Genomic DNA, 15,129 nt, shown 5'->3' with positions numbered 1-15,129 from the left:
TGTTGCTCCCTAGTTAATCCTAGTGATTTATCCTCACACAGGTGTCCTGAAGATGAAATGCCTCGCTCACACAGGCGCTCAGTAACTACTTCCAAAAGCTTAGTTTGTTGAAACAATTTCACTGGGCTTCCACAACATCTTCCTGAATTTAGTCCTTTCTGCCTCTCCTCCTCACTCTGGGAGCCCCACCTACCCCAATCACACCCACACTTTGCCCTCAACCACTTCTTTTCGGTTGCCGAAATACAAAACAAGGCAGCCTTTTCTCCTCATTAATTTTTTAACAGTGCGGTTTTCTTTTTTCACCAATCGTGTGGCTTTTCCCACCACCGCTTCACACGCGAAGCGCGCTTTCTCCTCATCTCCTCCAGTGTCTCCTCCCCCCCGGGGCAGTGTCTCAGGACAGGCCGAGTTAGCGCGACATACCGTGTTCCTGAGGCACGGCGAGAGCTGGTTGGGGAATCTGGACCCGGAGAGGTGACCAGGCGTGTCCGGGTACCTCCCGTACCAGTGAGCAGAGCCCGGAGCCAGCCAAGCGGGCGGGGCCGAAAGCCGCAGACCGAATCGCTCACGCTGCAAGCCGGGAGGCGAGGCCCGCGGGTTCCGCTCGAGTTCTTCTCGGGGCCGGCGGGAGGCGGGGTCGGGGTCCGGGTAGCAGTAGCGGGGTGGGGCGGGGCCTCCCGGGGTGGGCGGGGTCCTGGCACCGGGGAGGCGGGGCCGAAGGCGTGGGGAGTCCCTCACTGGGCAGGCGGGAGGCGGGGTCCGCACGACGGATGGTGCGGGGTTGGCCGAGGCCGAGAGGCGTCCTCAGGCCGCAGGCGGGAGGCGGGGCCGGCCGGAGTAGGCGGGTCCCTGAGGCGGCGGAGGCGGGGCCAGGCCGGCGCAGGGGGAGTTGCTCAATCCGCTGGCGAGAAAGCCGGGCCGGCAGGAGTAGGAGGGGTCTGTGCAGCTGGAGGCGGGGCGGACTCAGTGGACCCGCGGGCCACCTGGGTCCTAGCATAGTTGGAGGTGGTCTGAGGCTTTCGGTTCCTTCAGTTCCCGTAGCTCTGGCGGAGTCTGCGCGATGGGTGACCCGGAAAGGCCGGAAGCGGCCAGGCCCGAGCTGGATGAGGTAAATGTCGCTGCCGTACCCTGTCCCGCCCCATAGTCACGCTTGGCCTTTAGGTTGCAGGTTGTAGCCGGGACCTGGGAGGTGCAGGACCGCTGTAGGAAATTTTACCCGTTGTGGTCGGCAACTCAGTGCAGGCCCAACCGCGAGCCCTCGCCGCAGCCTGGTTTCGTGGTTGTAAGTGCCCGGGAGGCCGTCCCTGGGGAGGGGTGACCAGGGAGCCGGGTTTCTGCTCCGTTGCTCTGCTCCGGGACCAGCCAAGGGTGACGCTCTGAGGTTTCAGGCCGAGCCGAGGAGCACCCCACCCCCCCATTGTCCGCCCCATACCCTCCTCCCATCTTTGCGCGTCTGGAGCCCTGGCTCCTGACAGGTGAATTTACTGGAGAAATGCATCCCATCTCTGAGATGGTTAAAAGGAGTTGGAGGCCGTGTGTGGAAATTGACACAGGTGGATGGGGACGGGAAGTCCTCACAACAATGAAGAACATCAGGTTAGGAGGCCAGATTTGCTCAGACTGGGCCACTTATCTAGCTGTGACTCTGGGGTGTCACTTTCTTCATTTATACAGTGGAAGGGATACTTTTCTCAAAGAGGATTAAGTCAAAGGCTTTATGCAAAGTGCCACGGAAGTTGTGGCTGCCTCCTAAAACCCAAGTTAACATGTTTATCTTCCGCTTCTATAATAGAAGTACCTAATAACAGCAAACCAAATTATGAGACTGTGGTAGGGTAGTTCAAATTGTTGCTCTATAATTTTCATACCGTTATTTCACAAATACTTCTAAATCATTTGTGTACAAGAGAAATACTTTTTGTATTTATCTTGAATCTGTTGGCTGTGTGTGAATATCTTTGTTTTAACAGTTTCACCTTACAGAGACTCATACTTAGCGCTACATTTCTTTAGAAAGTTGTAGAGTCCAGATTTGGGGTTTTATATTGTTTGATTTTGATTTTGTAAACATTTAGTAACAAGTTGTAAATATCCCTCAAACTTTTTCTTCCCCTTTTGAAACAAATACATTGAGTACCGATTTCCTCACTTGAAAAGGACAATTTGGATTTTTCTTTTTGTGCTACAACCATTCAGACTTAAGACCTAGAAGTTAACTTTTATTTATTATCCCCTTCTCAATGACATAGGCCCACAAAGACAGAGACAGAATTTTACTTTAGCTGTAGAATGAATTCTAGTGAGCATCTGGTCCAAAAGTTTTTTTGCTTTTTTTTTTTAAAGATTTTATTTATTTATTTGACAGAGAGACAGCGAGAGCAGGAACACAAGCAGGGGGAGTGGGAGAGGGAGAAGCAGGCTTCCCGCTGAGCAGGGAGCCCGATGTGGGACTCGATCCCAGGACCCTGGGATCATGACCTGAGCCGAAGGCAGACGCTTAACGACTGAGCCACCCAGGCGCCCTGGTCCAAAAGTTTTTAACCTGAGTTGCAAGGATGCTTCAAGCACTTTATCTAGATATGATGGTGCAGCATGGGCCACCTGCATTAGAATCACCTGGAGTTGTAAAAAATGTAAATTACTGGGCCTACATTCCAGACACGGTAAGTCAAAATCTCTTGGGAGGGTCTGGGACTGCATTTTTAGCAAGGACTTCAGGTGGTTCTGATTAATATATTTTAAGAAACACTGCCTGGAAGGGTTTATAGATGGGCTTGAAGGGTGTTTATGAATCTCCTGAAGTTTATAGATTTTGTATGTGCACATGTGAATCTCCTGAGAAAGGGGTCCTTAGCTTTCATCAGTTTCTTGAAGTTAACTATCATTAATCTAATCAACAGTCCCTATTTTCAAGGTTAGAAAGTTTAGGCCAGAAAAGATAAAATGACATGCCCAGGACCACATGATTCAATAGCAGAGCTGGGCTTAAAACCAAGTTCTTGCTTGTGGGCCAGTATTCTGTTTTGTCAGATTTGGTGGGAATAGAAAAATGAAAACGAAAGTGACACCTGGGCAAATACAAATAGTGTATGACTGTAGCAGCATCCAAATAGTCTTCTTCACCTGAGAAGAGAGGCCAAGGCAAACAAATGAAAGTGGTGGAATTGGGGCTGGATTGAGAGGGACGTCCAGGCTGTAGCATGCCAGCCTAGCTAACCAGGGAATGGTGAGTGCTAGCTGGGGGATCTGCCCAGGCATATCCTCTTGGGATGAGGCGACCAGAAACTAAGGCAGGCAGGAACTAGAGGCACCATTTTGGAAGACACAGTGGAATGTTGGCAAAGAATGCTTGTATGTTCTGAACTTTTTTTCAGGGTCTCATCACTTTATATCTGTGCAGCTACAACAACTTGTCTCTCTACCTCCAGTCTTACCCTCTGTTTAATCCTTTTTACCATTCCTAAATTAATCCTTCCCTGACCCAGTGCCTTTATGTCACTCCTCCCAAGTAAAAACTCTTGAGATGGTCTCAGTCCCACCAAAAATACCTAGTTCTGTAGGCTGGCAAAGCCCTGTCGAAGCAGCTTTTTCATGCTAACCACCACATCTTAATTCAGGCTGCCCTGACATTTTTCTAAAGAAGACATGCAGATGGCCAACAAACACATGAAAAGATGCTCAGCATCACTCATCAGGGAAATACAAATCAAAACTACAATGAGCTATCACCTCACACCTGTCAGAATGGCTAAAATTAACAACACAGGAAACAACAGATGTTGGAGAGGATGTGGAGAAAGGGGAACCCTCTTGCACTGTTGGTGAGATGCAAACTGGTGCAGGCACTCTGGAAAACAGTATGGAGGTTCCTCAAAAAGTTAAAAATAGAACTACCCAGTGACCCAGCAATTGCACTACTTGTTATTTACCCAAGGGATACAAAAATACTGATTTGAAGGGACACATGCACCCTGATGTTTATAGCAACATTATCAATCATAGCCAAATTATGGAAAGAGCCCAAATGTCCATCAACTAATGAATGGATAAGATGTGGGGGGTGTGTTTGTGTGTGTGTGTATTTATACATAGTGTGTGTATACACACACTATATTCACACATATATAGTGAAATATTAGCCATCCAAAAGAATGAAATCTTGCCTTTTGCAATGACATGGATGGAGCTAGAGTGTGCTAAGTAAAATAAGTCAGAGAAAGACAAATACTGTATGATTTCACTCATATGTGGAATTTAAGAAATAAAACAACATAGGGGAAGGGGGAAATAAGAGGGGGAAGAAAAGCATAAGAGACTTAACTATAGAGTATAAACTGAGGGTTGATGGAGGGGAGGTGGGCAGGGGATGGGCTAAATGGATAATGGGTGTTAAGGAGGGTACTTGTGATGAACACTGGGTGCTGTAGGTAAGTGATGAATCACTAAATTCTCCTTCTGAAACCAGTATTACACTATATGTTAACTCACTAGAATTTAAATAAAAACTTCAAAAAAACTAAATAAAAAAATTCAGGCTGCCATTTGTACCTTTGAGATCAATACCATGGTTGCTACCAAAATCTAGGCTTTTTTCTTTTTCCAGTTCATCCCGTATAGTTATCCAATGAATCCTCCTGACGCCACCCCTATTCCTATTAATTCATACTCAGAAACTCTCCATGACTATCCACAGGAATGATTTTCAAACTGCCCTACAGTGAATGCCAGTACCTCAGGGTTGAGGGCAAATGGTGAGAGTTGGAGTATAAGCCTCTCAATCCCCCAGATGTTTAAAAATCTTTGGCCCACAGAATTAATTCCTAACCTCTTACCCTGATTGATATCCAGAGTGTGGATCCTTTACAGAATTCTTCTGTGTTTCATCTGTTGTTAGAGATGGCTTTAGCCAAATCAGATCACTTCTGCCTTTGCTTTTGATTGTCCTACATCCATTTCAGCCACTCTTACTTTTTTTTAAAGATTTTATTTATTAGAGAGAGATCGAGAGAGAGCACAAGTAGGAGGAGCGGCAGAGGGAGAGGGAGAAGCAGGCTCCATGTTGAGTAAGGAGCCCAACATGGGGCTCAATCCCAGGACCCTGGGATCATGGCCTGAGCCAAAGGCAGACACTTAACCAACTGAACCACCCAGGTGCCCCTATTTCAGCCACTTTTAATCCCAGCTGGCTCCTCTTCTTCCATCTGCCCTTCCAATGTCAGCATTTTGTCGTCTGCATCCTCAGCTGTGCTGCTTTTCTATATTTTCTCCTTGGATAACCCCTTTGGTGACTACTAATGGGATGGATTGCCACCACTTCTCTGCCAGAGTGTTATATTTTTAGCTGCCTACTGTATATCTGAACAAATTACGTTTTTTATTGACCAAGTTGACTTTTTTTTTTTAAAAGATTTTATTTATTTGAGAGAGAGAATGAGAGACAGAGAGCATAAGAGGGAAGAGGGCAGAGGGAGAAGCAGACCCCCTGCTGAGCAGGGAGCCCGATGTGGGACTCGATCCCGGGACTCCAGGATCATGACCTGAGCTGAAGGCAGTCGCTTAACCAACTGAGCCACCCAGGTGCCCGACCAAGTTGACTTTTTAAAGACTTTTATGTTTTTCTAACTATTGTTGTGGCTTGGGTTGGTGGGGGAGTTCATTCAAATTAAGCTTTTGTTAAACATCTAATGTGAGAAGGGATTTGTCTGATTTATCCAGTTATTCTCCTGATGCTGAGCACTTTCTGTATGTCTCTTATTTCTTAATATCATTATCCAGTTGCTGGACACCTCAAGGGCATCTTCAACTCTTATCCTGTTCTCCAAAATACAAGTTTTTAGCAAGAATGATTAATTCTACTTCTGAATCTCTTAAAGCAGTCTTCTTTTGTGTTTCTACTGCTGGTACCCTAGTTCAGGTGAGATTTGGGTAGGGTAGTGATTTTAATTGTTCTCTCCACCTGTAATTTCTCTTCTAACCTGACCATATTTCTGGATAAGTGATTTTTAAAAAGATATATTTATTTATTTGAGGGGGGGTAGGCAGAGGGAGAGAATCTTCAAGCGGACTCCCTGCTGAGTGTGAAGCCGCATGTGGGGCTCCATCCCACAACCCATGCGATCATTGACCTGAGCTGAAACCAAGAGTCTGACGCTCAACCAACTGAGCCACCCAGGTGCTCCTGGAAGAGGGATCTTAAAACAGATCTGGTTATGTTTCTTCCCTAATTCAAAGCTTTCAAAATCTCCCAATAGTCTATGTGATAGAGGCTAGATGCTAAAGTGTTATATATCAAAACAGACCACTTTGACTTCTGAAATTTTTTAAAATATCACCATCTTAATATCTATTTAATATGCAAAATACAAAAAAAACATATCCACCTTAACCTCAGATAAAGCTTAGAGATGGAGTATATATTTTAAAAGCTAAAAGTTAAAAATCTTTGCTTGTTTCATTTCATCAGAATGATGACATTGAGGTAAAAAAAGTGTCAAAACAGTTGTATCAGAATGGCTACAGGAAGATAGCTGTGGCAAAATTCATATATATTTACACTGAAGGCCCTCCTCCCATGGCTTTAACACACGAGCCTATTTTTCAAACAAACTTATAAGTGTAACACTAATTGATAAAACCCACCTTTGTTTTATTAGTATAATTTTACTTAATATATATAACATTCCTTATAAAATCAATTAATGGAATAGGGAGGCTGTTTTGATGAAACCATCATTTTGAATTGGGGTATGGATGATTAGTGAAGATTTATACCAAACTTAGCAAACAATTTCTTTGTATATTCATCAGAAGTTTTCTTAATCAATTTACTACTAGCCAGGTCTGTGGATTTATCCAACCCTGTAAAATATGTGGATACCCATTGGCTTTAGAATGCATGGGTAGTAGGTTCTTCTCTGATGTACCCACATATTTCTGTTCTCACTGATTGAGTTATACCTTACCAAATCAGTTGTCTTAATTCTAATCTTATTTATACCTATTGTATTTCTATTGTAATTATTGTAATTTAATTGTGTAAACTAATATATAAGAATGAGAAGAAAGTTGTTTCTATAAAAAATTTTTTAAAGATTTTATTTATTTGATGGCCAACAGACATATGAAAAAGTGCTCAACATCACTCGGCATCAGGGAAATCCAAATCAAAACCCCAATGAGATACCACCTCACACCAGTCAGAATGGCTAAAATTAACAAGTCAGGAAATGACAGATGTTGGCGAGGATGTGGAGAAAGGGGAACCCTCCTACACTGTTGGTGGAAATGCAAGCTGGTGCAGCCACTCTGGAAAACAGTATGGAGGTTCCTCAAAAAGTTGAAAATAGAGCTACCATATGACCCAGCAATTGCACTACTGGGTATTTACCCCAAAGATACAAATGTAGTGATCCGAAGGGGTGCATGCACCCCAATGTTTATAGCAGCAATGTCCACAATAGCCAACTATGGAAAGAGCCAAGATGTCCATCGACAGATGAATGGATAAAGAAGATGTGGTATATATATACAATGGAATATTATGCAGCCATCAAAAAACAGGAAATCTTGCCATTTGCAACGACATGGATGGAACTAGAGGGTATTATGCTAAGCGAAATAAGTCAGTCAGAGAAAGACATGTATCATATGATCTCACTGATATGAGGAATTTGAGAAACAAGACAGAGGATCATAGGGGAAAGGTGGGAAAGCTGAAACAAGATGAAACCAGAGAGGGAGACAAACAATAAGAGACTCTTAACCTCAGGAAACAAACTGAGGGTTGCTGGAGTGGAGGGGGGTGGGAAGGATAGGGTGGCTGGGTGATAGACAATGGGGAGGGTATGTGCTATGGTGAGCCCTGTGAATTGTGTAAGACTGATGAATCACAGACCTGTACCCCTGAAACAATACATTATATGTTAATTAAATATTTTTTAAAAAGATTTTATTTATTTGAGAGAGCACATGAGCGGGGGTGGGGGCAGAGGGAGAAGGAGAAGCAGACTCCCCACTGAGCAGGGAGCTGAGATCATGACCTGAGCTGAAGGCAGACGCTTAACTGACTGAGCCACCCAGGCACCCCTGTTTCTATAAAAACTTAAATTGAAAGGTTTGGAAAACTCAGTAAAGATGAGTTGTTAAAAACAAATTCTGGGGCACCTGGGTGGCTCAGTCAGTTAAGCGTCTGCCTTCAGCTCAGGTCATGATCTTGGGATCCTGGGATTGAGCCCCACATAGGGCTCCCTGTTTAGCGGGGAGCCTGCTCCCTCTGCCCCTCCCCCTGCTCATGTTCTCTCTCAAATAAATAAATAAATTCTTAAAAAAAAAAATTCTGTAGAATTAGGTGTAAGCAAGGCAAGTATAAGATTGGGAGGGAATCCTACAAGAGATAAGGACTCTGCACTCAGACTGTTCTACCTTAAGTATGTTAAAACTAGAAACTAGAACATGTAAGTGATACATTATGTCGTGTTTATGTCGGAAAGACTTGAGACTTGAGAGTCCAATCAAATAAACAAAAATTTTTAAAAAGTCACATACCATCATGCCTTTTGTCACATTGTTTTCTCTTCTAAAATATGCGTTCTTAGCCCAGGTCCATAGAGGATATTCTAGAGATCCTAGAGCTTTGGGATGTATGACCCTCCTGACATTGTATTAAAATGTGTATGGACTTTTTTAAACATCATGAAAATAAGCAGTGTATCATCTTTGACTCAATTCAGAGGTTTATGTTGGTTAAGCCCTCCTCTCTTCATGTCGCAAACTCTTTCATAATGCTCTTCTAATCCAGCTGCTTTTCTTAATGCACATGTTATCAGAATGGAACAGGAAGAATATAGGTACAAAAGTGACTTTCATTCTAATAAAAGGTGCTAGTCTTCAGCAGTTTTCATAGATCCTGACTTTGCTCAATTATTTAATCAGCATTTAAAAACTCCCTCAGGGCCAGGGTGCTTGGTACCAAAGAGTTACTGCTTATGAAGGTTCACATAGCAAATACTGCGAAGGTAAGGAATTCCAGCTCTGAATCCATATCTGTACCCCAGGGACAAAATATATAAAGGCAACACAAACAAAAAACTTGACAGCTTCCATTTTAAAAATTTGTTTGAATATTTGGGGAATGAACATCAACTAAATGCCTGATACTATGCTGGGTTCTAGGGGTTCCACAAGAGTAAAGTTAGTTTTTACTCTCAAGAAGCATAGTCTAGAGGGGACTATAGACAAATAACAAGGAATTAATTGCAGTGAGCTATGTGCTGTGTTAGGGACCGAATCCAGGCCTTTAGGGTGATGGGGGAGAGATGTGGGAGCACTCGGAAAAGGCTTGATTTGAGTGGTTATCAGGTCATCTCACTGATGTATTGTGGCCTTATGTTAAATTCAAAAGGTATCCAGTAACCCAATCATAAGACAAAGAGAAATTAGCGGCCCATTCACTTACTTAGCTAACATTTATTGTTGTTATGCTTGACACAGTACTCTGGGAGCGCCATAATAAATAAAAAGTGGTTTCTACTCTCCAGGGCTCAAGTGCTTTATCTGGGGAGGCCTACACCTTCAAATAAGACAGTCTCTACTATAATACCAGTATGTGTGCAGTGTGCAAGCCCTACCTGTATTTGCATAGCCTCATGCTTTGATTTTTAGTCTTTTTCTCATCTTGCCTTGCCTTAGTACACTTGCTTCAGAGAGATGTGGTTGGTGGCAGCAATGATAAGGATGAAGGAACGTGGGGTGCCTGGGTGGCTCACTCGTTAAGCGTCTGCCTTCGGCTCAGGTCATGATCCGAGGGTCCTGGGATCGAGCCCCGCATCGGGCTCCCTGCTCGGTGGGAAGCCTGCTTCTCCCTCTCCCACTCCCCCTGCTTGTGTTGCTGCTCTTGCGCGCTCTCTCTCTGTCAAGTAAATAAAATCTTAAAAAAAAAAAAAAAAAAGGATGAAGGAACGTGATGGGCCTGGCACTGGAGAGAGAAGAGACAGTTTGAGTTAGGAGTCCAGAATTTAAATGTATCCCAGTAATCTTAATGTATACATTTTAAGCCTAACTGTATATACTCTCTATATATTCTCATGCAAAGTACAACTCTTCTGATACTTTTGCTGACTGTTAAAATATACGCTGTGAATTGTGCAAGACTGTTGAATCACAGATCTGTACCTCTGAAACAAATAATGCAATATATGTTAAGAAAAAAAAAAGCAGGAGGGGAAGAATGAAGGGGGGGAAATCAGAGGGGGAGATGAACCATGAGAGATGATGGACTGAAAAACAAACTGAGGGTTCTAGAGGGGAGGGGAGGGGAGTGGGAGGATGGGTTAGCCTGGTGATGGGTATTAAAGAGGGCACGTAGTGCGTGGAGCACTGGGTGTTATATACAAACAATGAATCATGGAACACTACATCAAAAACTGATGATGTTAATGTAAGGTGATTAACATAACAATAAAAAATTTTTTAAAAGTAAAAAATATATATATACCTGGCACTGTCCCTTGTTGGAATGCCATCATTTCCAAGTTGTAGGTATACAGGTATGTGCTTCTCACTTGATCCACAAAGCTTTAAGCCAGCCCACAGTGAAACCATCTGTAGTAATGTTAACAAGTAAATAGTAATAACAGATTGGTATATGGGAAGGTTCAGATGAATGAAGGTTGATAAATTGTTGGTAAGGAGTTTTCAGGTAAGTATTATGATAGTTCAGGTTAGAAAAGAAAACATTAAAATAAGAAAGTAGGGGCGCCTGGGTGGCTCAATCGGTTGAGCATCAGCCTTCAGCTTAGGTCCTGATCCCAGGGTCCTGGGGTCAGGCACCCTGCTTAGTGGGGACTCTGCTTCTCCCTCTCCCTCTGACCCTTCCCTCCTGCTTGTGTTCTTGCATGTGCGCTCTCTCTCTGAAATGAACAAATTTAAAAAATCTTTAAAACTAAAATAAAGTTTATAATAGTACCCTATTCGTGCCAGCATCCTATCTCTGAGAAAGGCACTGAAGGCACATTTAGTGCACAAACCTAGAAATTTGCACACCATGACATTTATGGATCGAGTTTTGTGCTTATCCTTAAAGTAGCAATAATGACAATTTTGTTGCGTGCTTATTATGCAACAGACTCTCTTTAAAGCACTTTTAATCATCAAGATTAACCTATGAGGTAAATGTTATTTTACTGATAAGGAAAAACCAAGGCTCAGAGAAGTTAAGCAACTTTCTATGGTCACACAACTAACCAAACACTATTAACCAGGAACGGATAACGGTAAAGGATTCAACCCAGGCAGACCGGCTCCTCAGCCTGTGCTGTCTGTCTACCCTCCCCCAGTGTGTGTTTAGATATGACTAAAGAGGGGATGTCTACAAAAATGGGTGTTTGTACTTTATTTCCCAAAGAGATTATCTTCAGATACCAACAAAAATGAAGTGAAGTCAGATGAAGAGCCACTCCTACGAAAGAGTTCTCGCCGATTTGTCATCTTCCCAATCCAATACCCTGATATTTGGAAAATGTATAAACAGGCACAGGCATCCTTCTGGACGGCCGAAGAGGTAAGTGGCATCATCTTTGCCAACAGGCATGTTCTGTAATGCAGTGCCACATCTTCTGTCATGGGGCATTCCCCAAAAATGTTAACTTCTATCGTAAGATACATTGAATAAGATCAGTTGTATAAGCAATGTTGGAAACTACTGAAACTAAAGACAGTGTTCTCCAATGTTTTATGTTTAGACTGCTGTCTGTAAACATGTTTCCTGCTGCAAAAATGGCCTCTCAGTCAGCCAGGTTTTTACTTCCAATATATTTTAGGACATTTTCTATTTTTATTTTTTATTTATTTATTTTTTTAAGAATTTTTTTTTAAAGATTTTATTTATTTATTTGAGAGAGAGAGAATGAGAGACAGATAGCAAGAGAGGGAAGAGGGTCAGAGGGAGAAGCAGACCCCCCACTGAGCAGGGAGCCCGATGTGGGACTCGATCCCGGGACTCCAGGATCATGACCTGAGCCGAAGGCAGTCGCTTAACCAACTGAGCCACCCAGGTGCCCCAACATTTTCTATTTTTAGATAGACTTTTGATTTGCTATGACCAAATAAGACTAGTCTTTACTTATGGCCAGCAGAATAAATAAAATTGCGTCATGGCCAAAAAAGGAGAGTGAACGCCTTAGGGACCCTGCTTTCCACTGAGAGACTTAGCTGCTCGTGCAGAAGGAGCTGTGGCGGCGAATTTGACGGCTCAGGCAGTGCATCTCACTGCAGGGCTGCCCCCGGAGCTCCTCCCAGGCCGGCCCCACCCTCAGTCACATCACACCTGGCCCTGCTGCCCCAGCGGTCAGCACGGCTGTAGATACTGTGTGTTAGCGTGGCATTTTCCTCCTAGCAAATGAGTCAATTAGAAAATACTTGCTGGTTTGGCAAGGACAGTTGGTCATGTAAGTGGTTGCTCTGTAGTCTATGTGAACCCACAAATAGTCATTGTCTTCCTCTTTGAATGTGATGGATGATACCTACATTGCATATTTGCTCTGTGTGTATGTGTTTATTTATCTATCTAAATAGATAAGTGGATATATCTATTTAGATAGATATATTTGGACCTGTCTATTTTTCAGAAGATTGTTTTTATACACGTAAACACGCACTGTTAAGAATGCAGGCTCTGGAGCCAGATTGCCTAAGTACATTTTTTTTTTTTCAATTTTTTTTTCTTTTTTTTTTTTTATTGTGTTAATCACCATACATTACATCATTAGTTTTTGATGTAGTGTTCCATGATTCATTGTTTGCGTATAACACCCAGTGCTCTATGCAGAACGTGCCCTCTTTAATACCCATCACCAGGCTAACCCATCTCCCCACTCCCCTCCCCTCTAGAACCCTCAGTTTGTTTTTCAGAGTCCATCATCTCTCATGGTTCGTCTCCCCCTCCGATTCCCCCCCCTTCATTCTTCCCCTCGTGCTATCTTCTTCTTTTTTTTTTTTTTAACATATAATGTATTATTTGTTTCAGAGGTACAGGTCTATAATTCATCAGTCTTACACAATTCACAGCGCTCACCATAGCAAATACCCTCCCCAATGTCTATCACCCAGCCACCCCATCCCTCCCACCCCCCACCACTCCAGCATCCCTCACTTTGTTTCCTGAGATTAAGAATTCCTCGTATCAGTGAGGTCATATGAAACATGTCTTTCTCTGATTGACTTATTTCACTCAGCATAATACCCTCAAGTTCTATCCACATCGTTGCAAATGGCAAGATGTCATTCCTTTTGATGGCTGCATAATATTCCATTGTATATATATACCACATCTTCTTTATCCATTCATCTGTCGATGGACATCTTGGCTCTTTCCACAGTTTGGCTATTGTGGACATTGCTGCTATAAACATTGGGGTGCACGTACCCCTTCGGATCACTACATTTGTATCTTTGGGGTAAATACCCAATAGTGCAATTGCTGGATCGTATGGTAGCTCTATTTTCAACTTTTTGAGGAACCTCCATACTGTTTTCCAGAGTGGCTGCACCAGCTTGCATTCCCGCCTAGGTACATATTCTGACTCTCCCACTTACTAGCTGTAACCTCTCTGTGCATCCTCATTGGAAAACTGAGCTAAGGGTACCTGGTTCATTGGGTTATTATAAGGACTAATGAGATGAGTCTCATGGATGAGATAAATGAGATGTTTAGAATGCCACATGGCACTTAGTAAGCACTAAATAAATGTAAGCTGTTTTATATAGAATGAGGGAGATTTACATTAGAAATTAGAAGGCACCAATTGTTGAAGCTTCGATGACACTAATTTTACCCATTTATCCACCTGTGTTATATTGTTAAAAATCTTTATTATACTGTAGTTAACATACAGAGCAAAAAACCCCAAACAAAATAAAAACCCGGTATTATCAAATTGGGTTATACTACTTGGCACACCTGACCATTCTTTTTTTTTTTTTTAAAGATTTTATTTATTTATTTGAGACAGAGAGAATGAGATACAGAGAGCATGAGAGGGAGGAGGGTCAGAGGGAGAAGCAGACTCCCTGCCGAGCAGGGAGCCCGATGCAGGACTCGATCCCGGGACTCCAGGATCATGACCTGAGCCGAAGGCAGTCGCTTAACCAGCTGAGCCACCCAGGTGCCCACACCTGACCATTCTTAACTGTGGTTTTCTAGGATGTGTCTTTTAGATATAGTTAACAGAACAAATGGAGTACACAGGTGGCTTTTTCATTCATCATGTTAAAAAGCTACTGTGATACCTGGGTTTCTTAAAATTCATTTGAAAATTACTTGCATCTTTTAGCAAATGTAATACATGTTGTATTATGACTAAGAAACACTAAAAAATTAAAATACACAGGCTGGTACATATTTTGTTTATTTAAATATACGTTTTAAAAGAAAGTCAAACACATACAGTTCCACATATTTTTCCTTTAAATAAATTACGTCAACTTTAGACTTCATTGTTTTATCTGTGGTTTAGCTTTATTCCTAAGTTCGCTGGCCATCAGAAAGCTTGATTCAGAAGAAAAAGTCTAGGGTTTTGGATTTTTCTTTTAAAGCTACCAGACAATTCTAATAACCAGCAGTTTGGAATCAATATTTAGAAAGTGAAATTGAGAATTTGTTCAAAGGAGATAAAACTGGATAGGAAGGTTTACGTTTTAAGAATGGGAAATGACCAACGTAGTATAAATGAAATTTATAAGACTTTTTTTTGAAGTTGAGTGTTCGAAGAGGTAAGTTTAATATTTAAGAGTGAGCATATTATAATATAAAATTTAATATCAGGAGTATAACACATAAAAACTAGGAAGGTGTCCTTCAGTTAACCCTGAGTTGAGCTCTTAAGGGAATAGGACCTGATATTTAGCTTGCATGTTTTAAAAGATACATACAAGTAAACCCCCCAACCCCATTGTATCTCCAACACTTATTTTTTTTTTAAGATTTATTTATTTATTTGAGAGAGGGAGAGTGGGGGATTGGTGGGTGACAGAGGGAGAGGGAGAATCTCAAGCGTACTCCCCACTGAGTGTGGAGCCCAGTGTGGGGCTTGATCTCACCACCCTGAGATCATGACCTGAGCCAAAATCAAG

The 15,129-nt window shown here is 42.6% G+C and overlaps 1 protein-coding gene across 2 annotated transcripts in view; it reads left to right on the top strand.

The window, feature by feature from the left end:
* Positions 1-850: 850 nt before the first annotated feature.
* The window catches only part of RRM2B (ribonucleotide reductase regulatory TP53 inducible subunit M2B), a 34,535-nt gene continuing 20,256 nt past the window's right edge, over positions 851-15,129 (top strand). The window contains exons 1-2 of one of the 2 annotated variants that reach the window (XM_021688280.1): positions 851-1,111; positions 11,405-11,560. In XM_021688280.1, coding sequence (XP_021543955.1) covers positions 1,064-1,111; positions 11,405-11,560 — 204 coding nt within the window. In that variant the 5' untranslated portion in view covers positions 851-1,063. The remainder of the gene's footprint in view (positions 1,112-11,404; positions 11,561-15,129) is intronic. The other variant, XM_021688281.1, reaches the window with a different exon arrangement.

The sequence above is a fragment of the Neomonachus schauinslandi genome, chromosome 4, assembly GCF_002201575.2.
Source record: "Neomonachus schauinslandi chromosome 4, ASM220157v2, whole genome shotgun sequence".
In the NCBI taxonomy this organism is placed as follows: Eukaryota; Metazoa; Chordata; class Mammalia; order Carnivora; family Phocidae; genus Neomonachus; species Neomonachus schauinslandi.
Note: the sequence above shows the minus strand (reverse complement) of the source record. Positions and strands in the feature narration are given on the sequence as shown.